This window comes from Lates calcarifer, linkage group LG11, assembly GCF_001640805.2.
Source record: "Lates calcarifer isolate ASB-BC8 linkage group LG11, TLL_Latcal_v3, whole genome shotgun sequence".
Classification (NCBI taxonomy): domain Eukaryota; kingdom Metazoa; phylum Chordata; class Actinopteri; family Centropomidae; genus Lates; species Lates calcarifer.
Genome location: NC_066843.1, coordinates 2,979,085 through 2,992,882, shown reverse-complemented (window position 1 = coordinate 2,992,882; position 13,798 = coordinate 2,979,085). Strand labels below are relative to the sequence as shown.

Genomic DNA, 13,798 nt, shown 5'->3' with positions numbered 1-13,798 from the left:
ATTGTCCCGCAGATGCTGGATCAGATTGGGATCAGGGGAGTTTTTGAGGCCAGGTCAACACCTTGGATTCTTGGTCGTGTTCCTGAGCGGTCTTGGTGGCGTAGTGGGTTTGTCCTGCTGGGGGAGCCTCCTGCCATTGGGGAGTGCTTTTGCCATGGAGGGTAAGATCAGTGGTACGAGTCAAAGAAACATCCAAAACCATTTTCTATTTATTTCTCCTCCTCCTCCACCTGAAGATGTAACACACACCTTTTTTGTTTGCATCTTATTCTTTGGTGTTATTGTGTGTTTATTTTGTTCCACCCTCATCTGTCTAATTAGTTTTTGTGTCCCATTGTGTCATTGCACTAAAATGTAAATGTAATACGAATTAAAACACCTCTGTGTATCCAAAAAAAACTCTTAGATTCTTGCAGGGTTAGACCAGAATATAAAACATTAATTGTTGGTCTCTTGACTTCTCTCAACATAGAAAACATTTAAAAGAATATTAAAGTGGAATACATCACAATTTCAGTGGGAAATCTGTCTCTGCTTCTTTTTTATTATTTGATTTTAGACTAAACATTGATATCAGCTCGTGTCTCCAACAATCATTACCACAGAAATTATCACAGAAGTCAGTTCTGTGTGGAAGAAATACACGAACGCTGGTGATGTAACTGTCGAGGTCAAAGACAAACGCTGAGATCTGAAATCACTCTTGGAGCGGAGAGCACACAGCCGTCCAATCCAAACTAAAGGGGGGGGCGACCAGTCGGTCTGTGATCCTGACTCTGGCCTTTTTTGGGGGGGGAGGGAGGTTAATGCGAACATCTGTGTCTCAGCTCCGTCACCCTGCCACCTATCTGTTTATTTATAATCATGAGTCAGGGGGCGGCGGATCACAGCTTCACAACAACACAGCTTTAGAAACAGAATGTCCCAAAATCCCTGTGTCAACATTGCCTCTCCGTTTCCTTTTGCCAGTCAGCCGGGGCCTGGCTGTTTTTAGTCGGCGTGTCCAGCTGTGAGGGGTATCCTCTTATTTTGGGAGGCTCAGCGTTGAGCCTCAACACTTCGCTGCCCTCTGCCCCGGGCCTATCACCAGGCAGGCCTTTCTCAGAACGACCCCGCCAAGTCATACAAACTCTGCTGCTATCAACATGAGGAATAAGGTGGTAACAACAGCTGAGGGAAAGAGGAGAGTTTGACTGAAGCGATATGGACAACAAAAGTCATCTGTTTGTAAAGAGATCTGCCTCTGTCAGGTGGGGGCAGAGGTTAGACTTGGGAGAGAGGCTCATGATCAGCCGGCGTGTTTCTCATGTAATATCATCAGAGTAACATGACGAGCTGCTATTAAACATGTCTTGAAGTGTTTCCTACCAAACAACCCAGCTCCTCATTCCTCTTTAAAACCGCCGTCTCAGTTAGTATGTTTGTTCTAATTAATCACGGGAGGCCTATCAGCATGGACGGTGATGTATGTCCATCTACCAGGAAGCTAAGGGACGCTGACACCGAACCACGTGATTGTTGTGGTCTTTCAGAGTGGAATCGTGTGTTTGCATCCACATGTGAACATGTGCTGCTTTCAACAAGTGCATAACAGATTGACAACGGCTAAAATTAGCACAAACAGAAACATGCAAGAGTTATATTCAAGTAAAACAGATCTAATAATTGATAAAAACCTCAGTTTTTTTAGCCTGAATCTTTTTTAAAAAGTTGTTTAACATCATTTAAGATGATGTCTTCTGCCATATATTTTTGTACAGATATTCGTGGTTCTCAAAGGATGAATCCATCTAACTTTGGTGATCCTTTTGCTTTTTTCTCTAGTACCTCCATGTCCAGGTTGACATTTGTGGTTTGAAGTGACATATCTCAACAATCATTGGATGGAGTCATAATACCTTTAGTTAACGTGCTAACATATTAAACAAAGACGAGGAACATGGTAAACATTACTCTTGCTAAACCTGGTGTTAGCATTTAGCTTCTTGTTTGGTCTCCATCCTCAGACACTGTCACAAGGTGTGAGATAAGAAGTTTTAATACTAAAAACCCTGTCGCCCATGCTTTTAATTTGTAGGCAGGTATAGTTTCCTGTTCCAGGTCACCTGTTGCAGGTGTAGGGGGGTGTGGCCAGGAGAACAAAGGGGAGAGAGAATTGTTTGTGGCTGGAAGAAACTAACACAGAGGAGCTCAATGTTTCTTTTCTATTCTTTTTTTTTTTTAACAACAGTGGTTAAAAATGAAAAAGGATTAGGATCGTTTAGGATCGATGGATTCAGAGAGTGGAGGCCCAAAACAAGTGGAGCTGAGGACCAGAGATCAACTCCAGGCCTGAGTACAAATCCCTAGTTCAGCATCTGGTGAGTTTGATTTGTTTTGGATCTGTTTTTCTTTTTTCTTGCAGTGCATTGCTGTTCTGGTTTCTATTTTTGCATTTGGGATGGAGTTGGATATAAATTACTTTTTGTGTTTGGAGATTTTGGACAGATAGTGGACTGTGGGCTGATTTATTTTGGGTTGGTTTAAACTTGAACAGTCATGTGACTTTATTTGATTGTCAGGTTTGTTTTCTTTATAAATTGTGGTTTGAGTAGTCACCATATAGTATGTTCTTTGATTACTGTGAAGAGGGTTTAAAGGCAGATCTTATTAATTAACTAATGTAACTAAATTTTAAACTTAAGCTGATTGTTATATACTCCTCACGTTAAAATGACATCAGTATTTAGGCACGAGAAGTTTGGCTTTCGTCATCATCTGCCTATTCGCCTACAGGCTGTGTATCAGCTCACTCCCAGACTGAGTTCTCTAGAGTGACTGTTGATGATGTTATGTGGGGAATCTTCTGCATGTGCAGCCAGAAAACCAAAAAAATTAGTTGGTCGAAAAAGCTTCTTTTCGATAAAGCCGTAGAACGGGTGTTGATTCTCAGTGAGTTCGGTACTACAAACAACCCTTTCACAATGCGCAGACAATTAACGTTTAATTGTTAATGTTTAAAATATTATTTAAGGAGCTTTTAAGTCATTGTGCAACCTTGGTTTAATCAATATAATTAAAATAGACCGTCAGTCGGTACAGTCCAGGTTTTACGTCAGAAAGAAATGCAGTTAATTTTCCACTAAGTCGAACCCAGTGATAAATAATCTAAGAAGAAGCAGAGGTCAATAGAGACTGTAAATCATTTCAAATGTTATATAAATCCTTTTAAAATGATTTATTGATGTTAGAGCTCTTTAACTGCAAACATGTAAGAGTTAATTGACAGGATACAAGTGCTCACGTGGTTTAAACATCATGAGGTGATAAAAGATAATGTAACTGAGAAATACTGTTGAGGAAAACATGACGGGAGAAAGAGGAGGAGGGGAGCTTACATACATGAAACAGGCAGCCGCTCACATAGCAGCAGTTACTCATAAATCTCACGGCTCTCTGTCGCCTGGAGACCACCAATGTCAGCATGACACCATGTGTTAGGCAGGACAACCCCCACCCCACCCTTCCCACCCCACTCCCATGACATCCTGTGATTTAGGAGGAGTTACAAGGTTTATGTTGCATGAAACCTGTGGGGGGGTCAGTTGATTTTGGCTTGTTGTTTCCACACTGTAAATCTGGACACTTTAACTACGGATGGTTTATTAGAGATGCTCAGCTGTGATCTGGGTACATCTAAATTCTGTACGTAGGACATTCGGTTTTGTCTTGGTCCGCATGTCTACCAGCTGTTTGCAGACATTTCCTGTCTAAACTTCTCACATAATGTGATTTAAAGGAACTGCTTGAGGTCAAATTATCCAACAATTCACAGAAAACAAAGACTAGAGAAAAGCATTAAAAACTTGTTTTCTTCTAATAATATATAAAACTACGGCCTTATTTTCACCATTTTTTGGGGTGTAAATGATTGATAGGGACAAAAATTATTTGGAATTGGTGCAGTATTGAGCAAGAAACACATCACTACCAGATTCCATTGACAAAAAGCGTAATTTTACTGAGCAGTCAGTTTGTTTGTGTTGTCGTGTGACTTTCAGTGGTGGAGGAAGTATTCAGATTCCTCACATAAGTAAAAGTACCACACAATAACACTACCTAACTAACACATAGAGGCTGCAGTAGATGAGCAACTTCTCATGTTCTGCTCGGTAAAATTCCCGTTTTTGTCAATGGAGTCTGGTATTGATATATAGTGATGTTTCTGGTTAAACAAGAAAGATCTTACTCTTTAGTAAAAAGCTCTGTCTCTGTAGGAATTCTATCCATCATGTTGTCAGACACTTAGTGGACGTCCATTGAGGTGGACAGTTGGTCTGATTCCAACGATTTTAGTTCCTATCAATCATTTACACCTGAAAATATTTTGGGAAAATAAGAGCTAATGTAAGACTCTTAGTTGTCATATTGTTGTATTGGTATTTTTACTGAAGTAAACTGTCTGAATACGTCCTCCATCACTGAATGATTGTCATTAAAGAACAGTTGTTTCAGAGCTTTCAGTCACACTCCACAGTCTTCATACATGTGGACAAAAACACTGAGAGGGAAGTGAGAAGGAGGAAGCACCTGCCTCGTCAATCAGAGCAGAGCCTCCACAGATTACAGCCTCACACTTATTGTATCCACCCCCGGCTCCCAATCGTGCTATACATTTCACCATAGCACCATCATGTTAACATGTAATGAAGTAACACGATAGGGCGTTTAACGGCCGAGCTGGGTGGTAATGTACACTGGAATATTGCATGCTGATCGCTGAGTGTATGATGTTGTGCATAGCACCTCCAAACACACCCAGAGGTCAGGGTACAATACTATTTAAGCCCACTCACTGACAGCAATAAGCAGCAGGTGCTGAAATTTGTTTTCGTGCCCCACACGGAGCATATCTCGTATTATGGGAGGCAGCGCTAAGCGGGTAGTTACGCTTCATTAAAATTCCTCTTCTGATCGCAGTGAGACACTTTCTCATGACAGGAAGTTATTTCCTATTAAGTTAAGTATCAATCAAGACCTGCCAATTAAGGAAACCCTCCAGGCGGCTCACATGTGACCTCCTGCCTAAAGGAGAATACCGCTAAATTTCACGAGTTATGAGTTTTTATTGCTTTTAATTTGGTGAACATTTATCAGTCTGCAGTTGATGATAAGAAGAAATTTGACTTGCAAGCGAGAGCCGATCCATTTTACTACAAAAGTAGATTTACTTAAGTTCTGTACATAAATAGTATTTTGACATACTTTACTTTACTTGAGTATTTCCATTTTATCCTACTTTATACTAGGTGTTCATGTTGTGGTGTTACATGATAGAGTGGTGGTTTAAACATCCAAAAAGTTGGTTTTTGTCTCATTTCCATAAAATCTAGAGCTGAAATTCAATTTTTCTCTGATTTTTCCATTTGGTCATCGAAGCTTTAGACCCTTCCTTCATCTCAGGTTTCCTGTTTTCTGTCATGTTTGCAAATGTCACTGCAAAATCATTCATTTGTTGGACTGTTAATTTGATATTAAGCTCACAGACACAGACATGCATGAACTGGAGTGGCCAGAAATGGAAAAATACTGAAGTGTTTGACTGAAGTGAAGGTTACAGAGCAAGGATATGGATCGAGGTTAGATCTTGTTCAGATCTTGTTCTTTTTCAATCTTTTTTTAGCAAAATAAAGACTGTTCTACCCCCGGCCTTGCATCACTTTAAAGTAAATGCAGGAAAGTGAAGAAAAAGAAACTTTATTCATTTAGCATTCATCAGAACAAAGAAAAAAGAATAACTGCTAATGCAAAAATCATTTATGATACAAACTAAAGACTAGTAAACCTTAAAAAAACAGTTTCTCTACAATAAGATGTAAATCTATGTCTATAAGTGTCTCTAAATGTGGGTTTAAAGTGTTGGAGATAAAGGCTGAAACACATGACATGACTACGCTCAATTAAAAGTAGTTACTTGAGACGACTGAGAGGAAATGTCAGCAACCTCTTCGCAACACAGACCAGTTACAAGCTGTTATTTTCAAGCTCTGACTGCACCAGCACTTCGGTAGACTTTGTCCCAGCTCCTGTGCCAGGGTGCACTTACAGCAGCCGCTGATTGATGGGACCGGGGATCGTTGACGACAGCCTCCCGGTGAGGAGCTGGCCTCCATCTTGAACGGTACAGAAACGAACACCTATAGCCTGTGTCGGGGTCGGTTTTAGTCGCGGTTTTGGAATTATTAGCCTTTCGCTCTGGGGTCAGAGTTCGTCGTGTTGCTAAGGCGACAAAACAAAGCACGAGTCTGTCCATCATGTGAAGTCAGGCACCTGAAACTCGCCACCTTTGACCCCCCTCCCCCTCCTCCCTGCATGGCTGCAGAATTTTCTTCCCTTTTATGTAATTTCATATGAATGTGTTTGTCAGACTGGGGGGGTGTATACCTCGTGCACATGCTCAGTCCATGTGTATGCAAATGAGCAACACATACTTGGGATATACTGGGTATTTGCTTGTCTCCATCCATCCGATCCCTAGAAAGGATCAGGAGTTTCATGTGACAGGACTATCCCTTTGGGTCGCCGTTACATCCAACCCAAACTTATGCACATTCCCTCCTCCCCCACTCATTTGGAAGTTAATAAGAGGGACCCTCCAGAGGCGCACAGGCACTGCGATCACAAGACCTCCCCCCGTTTGATGCCAAACAGAGCCACGAGCACCAAGGGAATCATGCCTGTGCCCAAGAAAGCAGGTAAGAACCTGAGCACCTGAGTCTCTGTGGGGACCAAATGTCCTCACCTGAGTCTCTGTGAGGACCTGTGAGCAACATTATACCATGTGGAAAACCAGCCAGTAGCATCATCGGTTTGTCAGTTAACAGTGAAATTATTCCTAATAAAGTGCAGGTTAGTGTTACTTCGATTTATATCAAAGTACAGCAGTTCAAACCTGTGGTGTTTTCTGTGATTCTTTTAGTTAAAGAATCAGATTTTCAGCATTTGATTGCTCAGTTCAGTTAGCTTTCTAATTTTACTCATCTTTTTCTGTTGCTGCTTCGTTTGCAAAGCTGATTCTGAGCTGAGTTTATCATATTTTAAATCATTATTGTACTTTTTTTTTTCTTCCTGTTTTAGGCCCAAATTTCACATCTACTTTACTTCATCAATCACCCGACGATGACCGAGCACAGACTCGGGTTATTTCCTGTATTATTTTTGTATATTTTCATTCCATTCGCAGCGTGAGTTGGTTTAGCTTTATTTATTGCTTGTCAGTGTTTTGTTACCCATTTATAATGCGTTTCATATGTTGTTTATTTGATGTCGTTAAGCGACCTCATGCTGACCATCCCTGTAAGTCAGCGCGGGGGCCAGACGTCCTTCCTCGCCTCTGGATTCTGCCAGTTTTCTCTGGACCCATTAGTCATGTCAACAGAGTGCCATGAACGGGGGGCCTCTCCCCGGGCGGTTACGGTTTCGTCTGCACTTGTGCCGTCGCTTACCGAGTTCCCTCCTGATGTCAGATCTCACATTTCTGCCTGTCGGTGTCATTTCTCGCCCGTCCCGCCAGGTGACCCACCTGTCTCAGCAGCACGGCCTCCGTCTCCTCCTCTGACCAGCTTTGAAGGCTCATTGTGCCCCACCTGCCTCTTTTGGATATTTCTAATCCGTGCTCAGTGTTTCCCATTCCATAATAGCTTCCATAACTCAGACAAACCCCCCCTCACCCCCGAACCCTCCTCTGGCATCCTCAGTAACGAAGTGTGAAATGCTGCACAGTAATTCAAGTCCCAAAATGTTAAAGCCCATCTCTGTTTTATTTATGGCTGTTTGATTCTGCCATTATGTATCGTACAGCACCCCAGGCCTCTGCACTTTGACTCCAGACGTTTACTTTGCCGTAATTAATTGCTAATTAAAATGTGAGCTGTGTGAAATATAATAAACGTGACTGAACATCGGTGGGAAGACGTCTTGTATTTACCAAACTTCCCAGAATCCTCCCTCCCTCCTCCACGTGTTTTATTTCCTCCCCATCTCCACCTCACATGTATGCTCATCGTGCAGGGTGGTGGGGGTCTTGATCCTGGGCCCGGGCCACCTCCGCTCATCTCACTATCTTCTGATCTTGCTTGCCTCAGTGGGATGTTTTGAACCTGATCTGCACAGATAATGTGGCTCTGTCCCACTGAGAGGGGGATCTGGTCCTCCTCCACCACCGTCCAAAACAAACCTTCAGGCTTCATGAAGCATCTGGAGGTCTGAGGGAGGGTGGGGGAGGGCTGACCTTTTTGGCGGGACGTCCGAGCTGTTCGGATGAAACTCGTGTTTTGTAGCTTGTCGTTGGTGCGGATCGTCCTCGTGCCAGATTTATCTCGCTGAGAATACTTCATCCTTTTGAAGTCATCCTCAAATCCAGCTCGGTTACACATCGGACTCCTCCTGAGAAACATCAGCCTCATCCATTATTCCCGCTTGATTCATGAGGTGTCTTTTTTATGATCCCTCTGCCCTTTAATATTTTTATGCCTCACACCTCGATCTCGCATCCCACATCTCTATTGCTGAGATGTCAAGTCATCAATCTCTCTGAGTATCTGTTTATCTCGCCGGGGCTTTCCTGTTGATCCCGCCGACCGTGGACAGGCATCCGCCGGGGTTTAACCTCCCCAGAGGAGCCGGGAGAGCTGGCGAACCTCCAGGCACCAGCCTGACATCTCACTCCCAGGGTTCACCCGAGGTGTTCGCCTCGTGTCCCTCAGACAGACGCCAGAAACATCATATAGATCTGAAGATGAACTCATTCGCAGTGTAGCATTTCGCCAAACGCCTGTCCTCTAATCCCCCCCCCAGTAATTCCTCTTAATGCCTTGATGAAGCCAGCACTATTCCACACGGCTTTGCTTTCATCTCACCTGCTGTGGTCCTTTTAATCAGGGATGGAGGGGAGGAAAGACGGATGGAGTGATCTGTCACCAGCGTCTTTCTGCTCCCTCGACCTTCACTCCGTCCCTCACCGTCCTGCCAAACCTCCTCCTCCTCCTCCTCCTCCTCCTCTGCTCGTGCTTTTGTCCATCTGCCGCTCGGCATCATGCACAAACAAAGTACAATGTGCCTTCTTTCTGTTTTGTCGTCTGGACCAAGTCCAAACTCAAATCTGGACCTGTTACCGGATCCTAAGCCTCAGTAGGGTCCAATTAATATTTCTGCATGCCAAGGCAATTATCAAATTTTCTGGTCTTAGTGGCTTTGGTCGAGTAATTGCACTCCACCGTATATTCTCCTGCACACACTGAATATATTTAGATTAATTACGGCTCACATGGTATTTTAGGATTGATGCCTTAAAAGCCGACTGATTAAACGTTGGCCCTCTCGCTTTCTGGAAACCCCACAGCCCTTCTCAGCTGATTAGCCGCACCTTAAAAGAATCACAGGCCAACACGGTTCAGTGAAAGCAATGCCATCGCCCTAAATCACATCCGATGTTTGCAGATGTTATGCTGGACTCTGATTCGTCCCGGTTGTCATGCTGCTGGCGTCCGCCCCAGCTGAGGGTCACACAGGCCGGGCTGGGTTGTGTTTCGGCCTCAAAGAGCTGACTCTCCTCCTCAGGCAACAAGAGCATCCACCGGGGTTATTTACATCCACATTAATGATCTGATTACAACCATATACAGACCAGGCTTTACTTATGTTAACACCTCGACCTTAAAGATGCTCTACTCTGGTTTTAATCTGTGATTAAAAAAATCTACACTAGATCTAATCTGAAGAGAGAACAAAACCAAAAGACAGAAGTTAAATCCAACATGAACTCTGTTCGTTCACAACATCAAAGTCCAAGTTACTTGTTTCCAGCTGTTGAATGTAACTAAGTAAATTTACTCAAGAACTCCTCACGAGTACACACTTGAGGTACTTGTACTTCACTTCCACTTGTTTCCATTCATCCTATTTTATATGTCTACTTCTTTTTTTTCTTTCTTTAAATGAAATTAAGTTTTTAAAAAGTTCTTTCCTCCATCATATTGATCTGTAAATTCACTTAATGTCTCCTCATGTGTGTGAATTTCCTTTAAAAATACAACCTGATCATCAGACAAACTCAGGACTTTAATGTATCAGATTCCTGCAGCATGTAGCTGTAAAATTGTGTTTCTTTTTGTGCGCCAACACATGCAAAACTCAACATGAAGGAGAGAGTTTAAATCTGTGTATAACAGTATTTTCTCCTGATATAATCTGCTCCTATTCTGACACCAAATCACTGAGACATTATTCACCAGATTTAACATCAGTATTAAAGCAGTTAAACAACCTTAAACCACGTTACACTCCTGCAACGACTAATAACTGTTTAAGCCTACAGATCTACCCAAAGTCTGGCAACAGAGAAATGTAGACAAGATGAAAAATGTAGTGTAGACGTCTTTGGTTTGAATATTTCAATCAGTTTAATGTTAAATGCGTCTGTGATGAGTGTTGGAACAAGCTGATACAGGATGTATGTGTGATATTCTCATACAGTGTGAGGGAAAATGCTATTTTTAGTGTTACATTTGAAAGGTGTGGCGTGTCAAGTGAAATATAAGCAGATGAATGATGAGGAGAAAGCCTGTTCTGAAGCCCAGTGATGCGTTTAAGGAAATCAGAGTCAGAAACATCCTTATACGGAGGATAATTGAGGCTGATCTGTCTAATTTTGGCGACAGCAATGGACACACAAATCAATGATAGGTGAGTAAGAACGATGAGGAGTTAGTTGTGTGAAATTTGAGAGACGGTAACATGAGCGTGGAGAGAGGATGAGGATGATGAGGATGACCAGACCGGCCAGAGCCGGGTCGCAGTTTTCTCTGAATGTCAGGAGAACGCAGGCTGACTCACAAACTGGGGGAGCAACAAACAAACAGGATTACACACCAGCCCACAATGTGGCCAACATGCCCCCCGAGGTAACAGCATCATACAGAAAGTATATTCTTAGACTGAGACTCCCTCCTGCTCTCAGTGTCCGTGATGCGCGTCCTCAGAAAATGAACACGGATTCCTCAGGTTGAAACCTAAACCTTGAGCCGCACATGGGGGGGAAATTTCATGAATCAGTGCTGAGCCGACATTGCGCACATGCTCCTCTGTGATCTACTGTATGTTGAGAGCTGCAAGGTGATTTACTGTGGATGAATGGCAGCCTGGCAGAAGCCCTGATGAAGGGTGAGGCTGCGGAGAAAGATGAGAGGCTTTAAAGTCGCTGGCTGGGGCTCGTCTGTGCCCACACTGGATAGTGTTGTGCATTTCGTTTTATACAAGTCATTGTGAGAGGAATCCCTTTCAACATACTCTATATACAGTACCTATCTGCCACACACAACACTGATGCAATATCTGTCTGTTCCAGGAGGAAAAAACGGAGCTGCTGCTGCACAAGGTAAAGAGCAACATTAAAGGATTTTTACCTGGGCCTTATTCTCATGTGTTTTTCAGTTTAAATGATTAAAAGGGACAAAAATCTTTGGGATCAGTGCAGCTCCTGAGATGTAATCCAGTGGACGTCCACTAAAGACAACATGATGGATAGGATTCCTGCAGAGTAAGCTCCTTTTTTTTAAACCAGAAACATCACGATATATCAATACCAGACTCCATTGACAAAAACTGCGATTTTACCAAGCAGAATAGCAGCAGCTGCTGGAATACCACTGCCTCCATCTGTTGGTTTGTTTGTGTTGCTGTGTGGTACTTTTACTTATCTAAAGGATCTGACTACTTCTTCCACCACTGAAAGTCACACAATAACACAAACAAACTAACGGATTGAGGCAGCGTTAGATTAGCAGCTCCTGTGTCGTGCTCGGTAAAATTACCGTTTTTGTCAATGGAGTCTGGTATTAATATAAAGTGATGTTTCTGGTTAAACAAAAAGGATCTTACTCTTTAATAAAAAGCTCCATCTCTGCAGATTTCTGTCCTTATCCATCATTTACACTCAAAACATGAGAAAATAAGACCCAGGTTAAAAAAATATCAGTTCATTAATTTAAATAAGATGGTGTCATATGATCATATGTCACACAAGTTTAAAGCATTTCTCTCTGATTCTCTTGTCACCTCAGAAAAGCTGCCGCCATATGAGCCAAACATCCCTGAGCCGACCACCAGGGCTGACTTCATGAAATGTAAAGCTGTGAACATTTTCTTTTTCTACTCGTCTTCTCTTCTGTCTCTTTAATATCATCTGACCTGTTTCTTCCTTTACTTCCCCTCTTCCTTCTCTCAGACTGGCTCCCGCTCTCTCTGGATGATAAAACTGCACAGAAGCTGTTGTGGATTTCAGAGGCCGGGTCTAAAGTGGCTCGTACGTCTGATGCAGTCTGCCCGTATCCAAACAGGCCTGAGAGATACGAGCACTCACCACAGGTAGGTCTGAACATAGGAAACGTGGTTAAATAAGTGTAGGACAATATTTGCCTCTGAAATACAGCAGAGTTTCAGTCCAGTTATATTTTTATGTTTGTATTTATATATTGATTTTTACATATTTTTAAGGTTATTTATTATAGTTTTTAAATTTCGTCCACTTGTGCACTGTCCGATTGAGTTATGAATGACAGCAAAGATGTTTTGAGTATAAAGTAGCAGAAAATGGGAATACCCAACTAAAGCAGCACCTGAGTAAATGTACATTATTATTTTGCACCACTGGTCTCATTGTAAATGCTTTATGGGGGGTTCTGGGTTGTTTCCTGCAGTAATTTCAGAATAAATCTGCTAATTTTTAATTAATTCATCTTGTTTTCTGTGAAACTGCAGAAAAATCTTAATTATTTTACAGCTAACGTCTTGTTTTGCCCTAAAAAAACAGTTTATTATCACTTGAAACAAGGAAAAGAATCGTATTCTTACATTTTAGAAGCTTGGATTTCTAAACTAAAATATTAAAATAGCTGATTGATTATTAATCGATCCCTGAGACTTGTGTTCCTCCCTGGTTCAGGTGCTGACTAAAGAGGGTCTGCTGGGCCACCGGGGGTACTGGGAGGTGGACTACGACGGCTGGGTGGTGATCGGGGTGGTCTGCGAGAGCGCGCCCCGCAAAGGCCAGGACGGTCCCTGCGGCCTCGGGGAGAACAACACCTCCTGGGGCGCCGGCTGGTCTGGCTCCTGCTACCAGGTCTGGCACAACAGCGAGAACGTGGACATCCAGCTCCCCCTGTCGCCCACCATGGGCGTCTACGTCGACCAGCCCGCCGGCATCATCAAGTTCCTCCTGGTGGAGGGGGAGGGCGAGAAGGAGGTGCGGCTGATTCACAAGTTCAAGGCCAACGTCCAGGAGAAGCTTTTCCCCGGGTTCTGGGTCGGCACGAATTCCTTCTGCCTTATTCGGAAAAAGGATCAGTGACAAATCTGGGAGGTTGTTTAGCCTTGCAGGGTGGAGGGATGGGGGGGTGGGGTAAGGGTAGGGGGGCATGTAGTGTAAATTTCCTCTGGGTGCATGAAAAAACCATCATATTATATCCAAAGATGCCTAATTGTTTTATTAACTATTATTTATCTATTTATGTATTTTATTAATTTAGAATCTCGGCAAAGTTGTGTATGTTTTTATTACACACGGGGCCCTGCATGTTCCAGAGTGTGTTTAATTTAGAGCCTTTTTTATGTGCTGGATGTAGTCAATAAATTCAGTTATTGTGTAATAACACTGACACTGCAGTGTTTTTGTACAATATTGCAAAACAGGGCCGAGCTAAAATCACAGTTTCTTCACTTCACGTGTGCAGCAGAGTGCTGCCGCCCTCTAGAGGATTTTAAC

The 13,798-nt window shown here is 42.8% G+C and overlaps 1 protein-coding gene across 1 annotated transcript; it reads left to right on the top strand.

Moving 5' to 3' along the window:
* The first annotated feature begins 6,568 nt into the window (after nucleotides 1-6,568).
* Nucleotides 6,569-13,685, top strand: zgc:195001 (uncharacterized protein LOC567531 homolog). Its single transcript, XM_018672225.2, has 5 exons — nucleotides 6,569-6,734; nucleotides 11,384-11,413; nucleotides 12,099-12,161; nucleotides 12,263-12,402; nucleotides 12,980-13,685. Exons 1-5 carry the CDS (start codon nucleotides 6,584-6,586, stop codon nucleotides 13,382-13,384), a joined length of 789 nt encoding a protein of 262 aa, XP_018527741.1. The 5' UTR covers nucleotides 6,569-6,583; the 3' UTR covers nucleotides 13,385-13,685.
* Nucleotides 13,686-13,798: the final 113 nt, after the last annotated feature.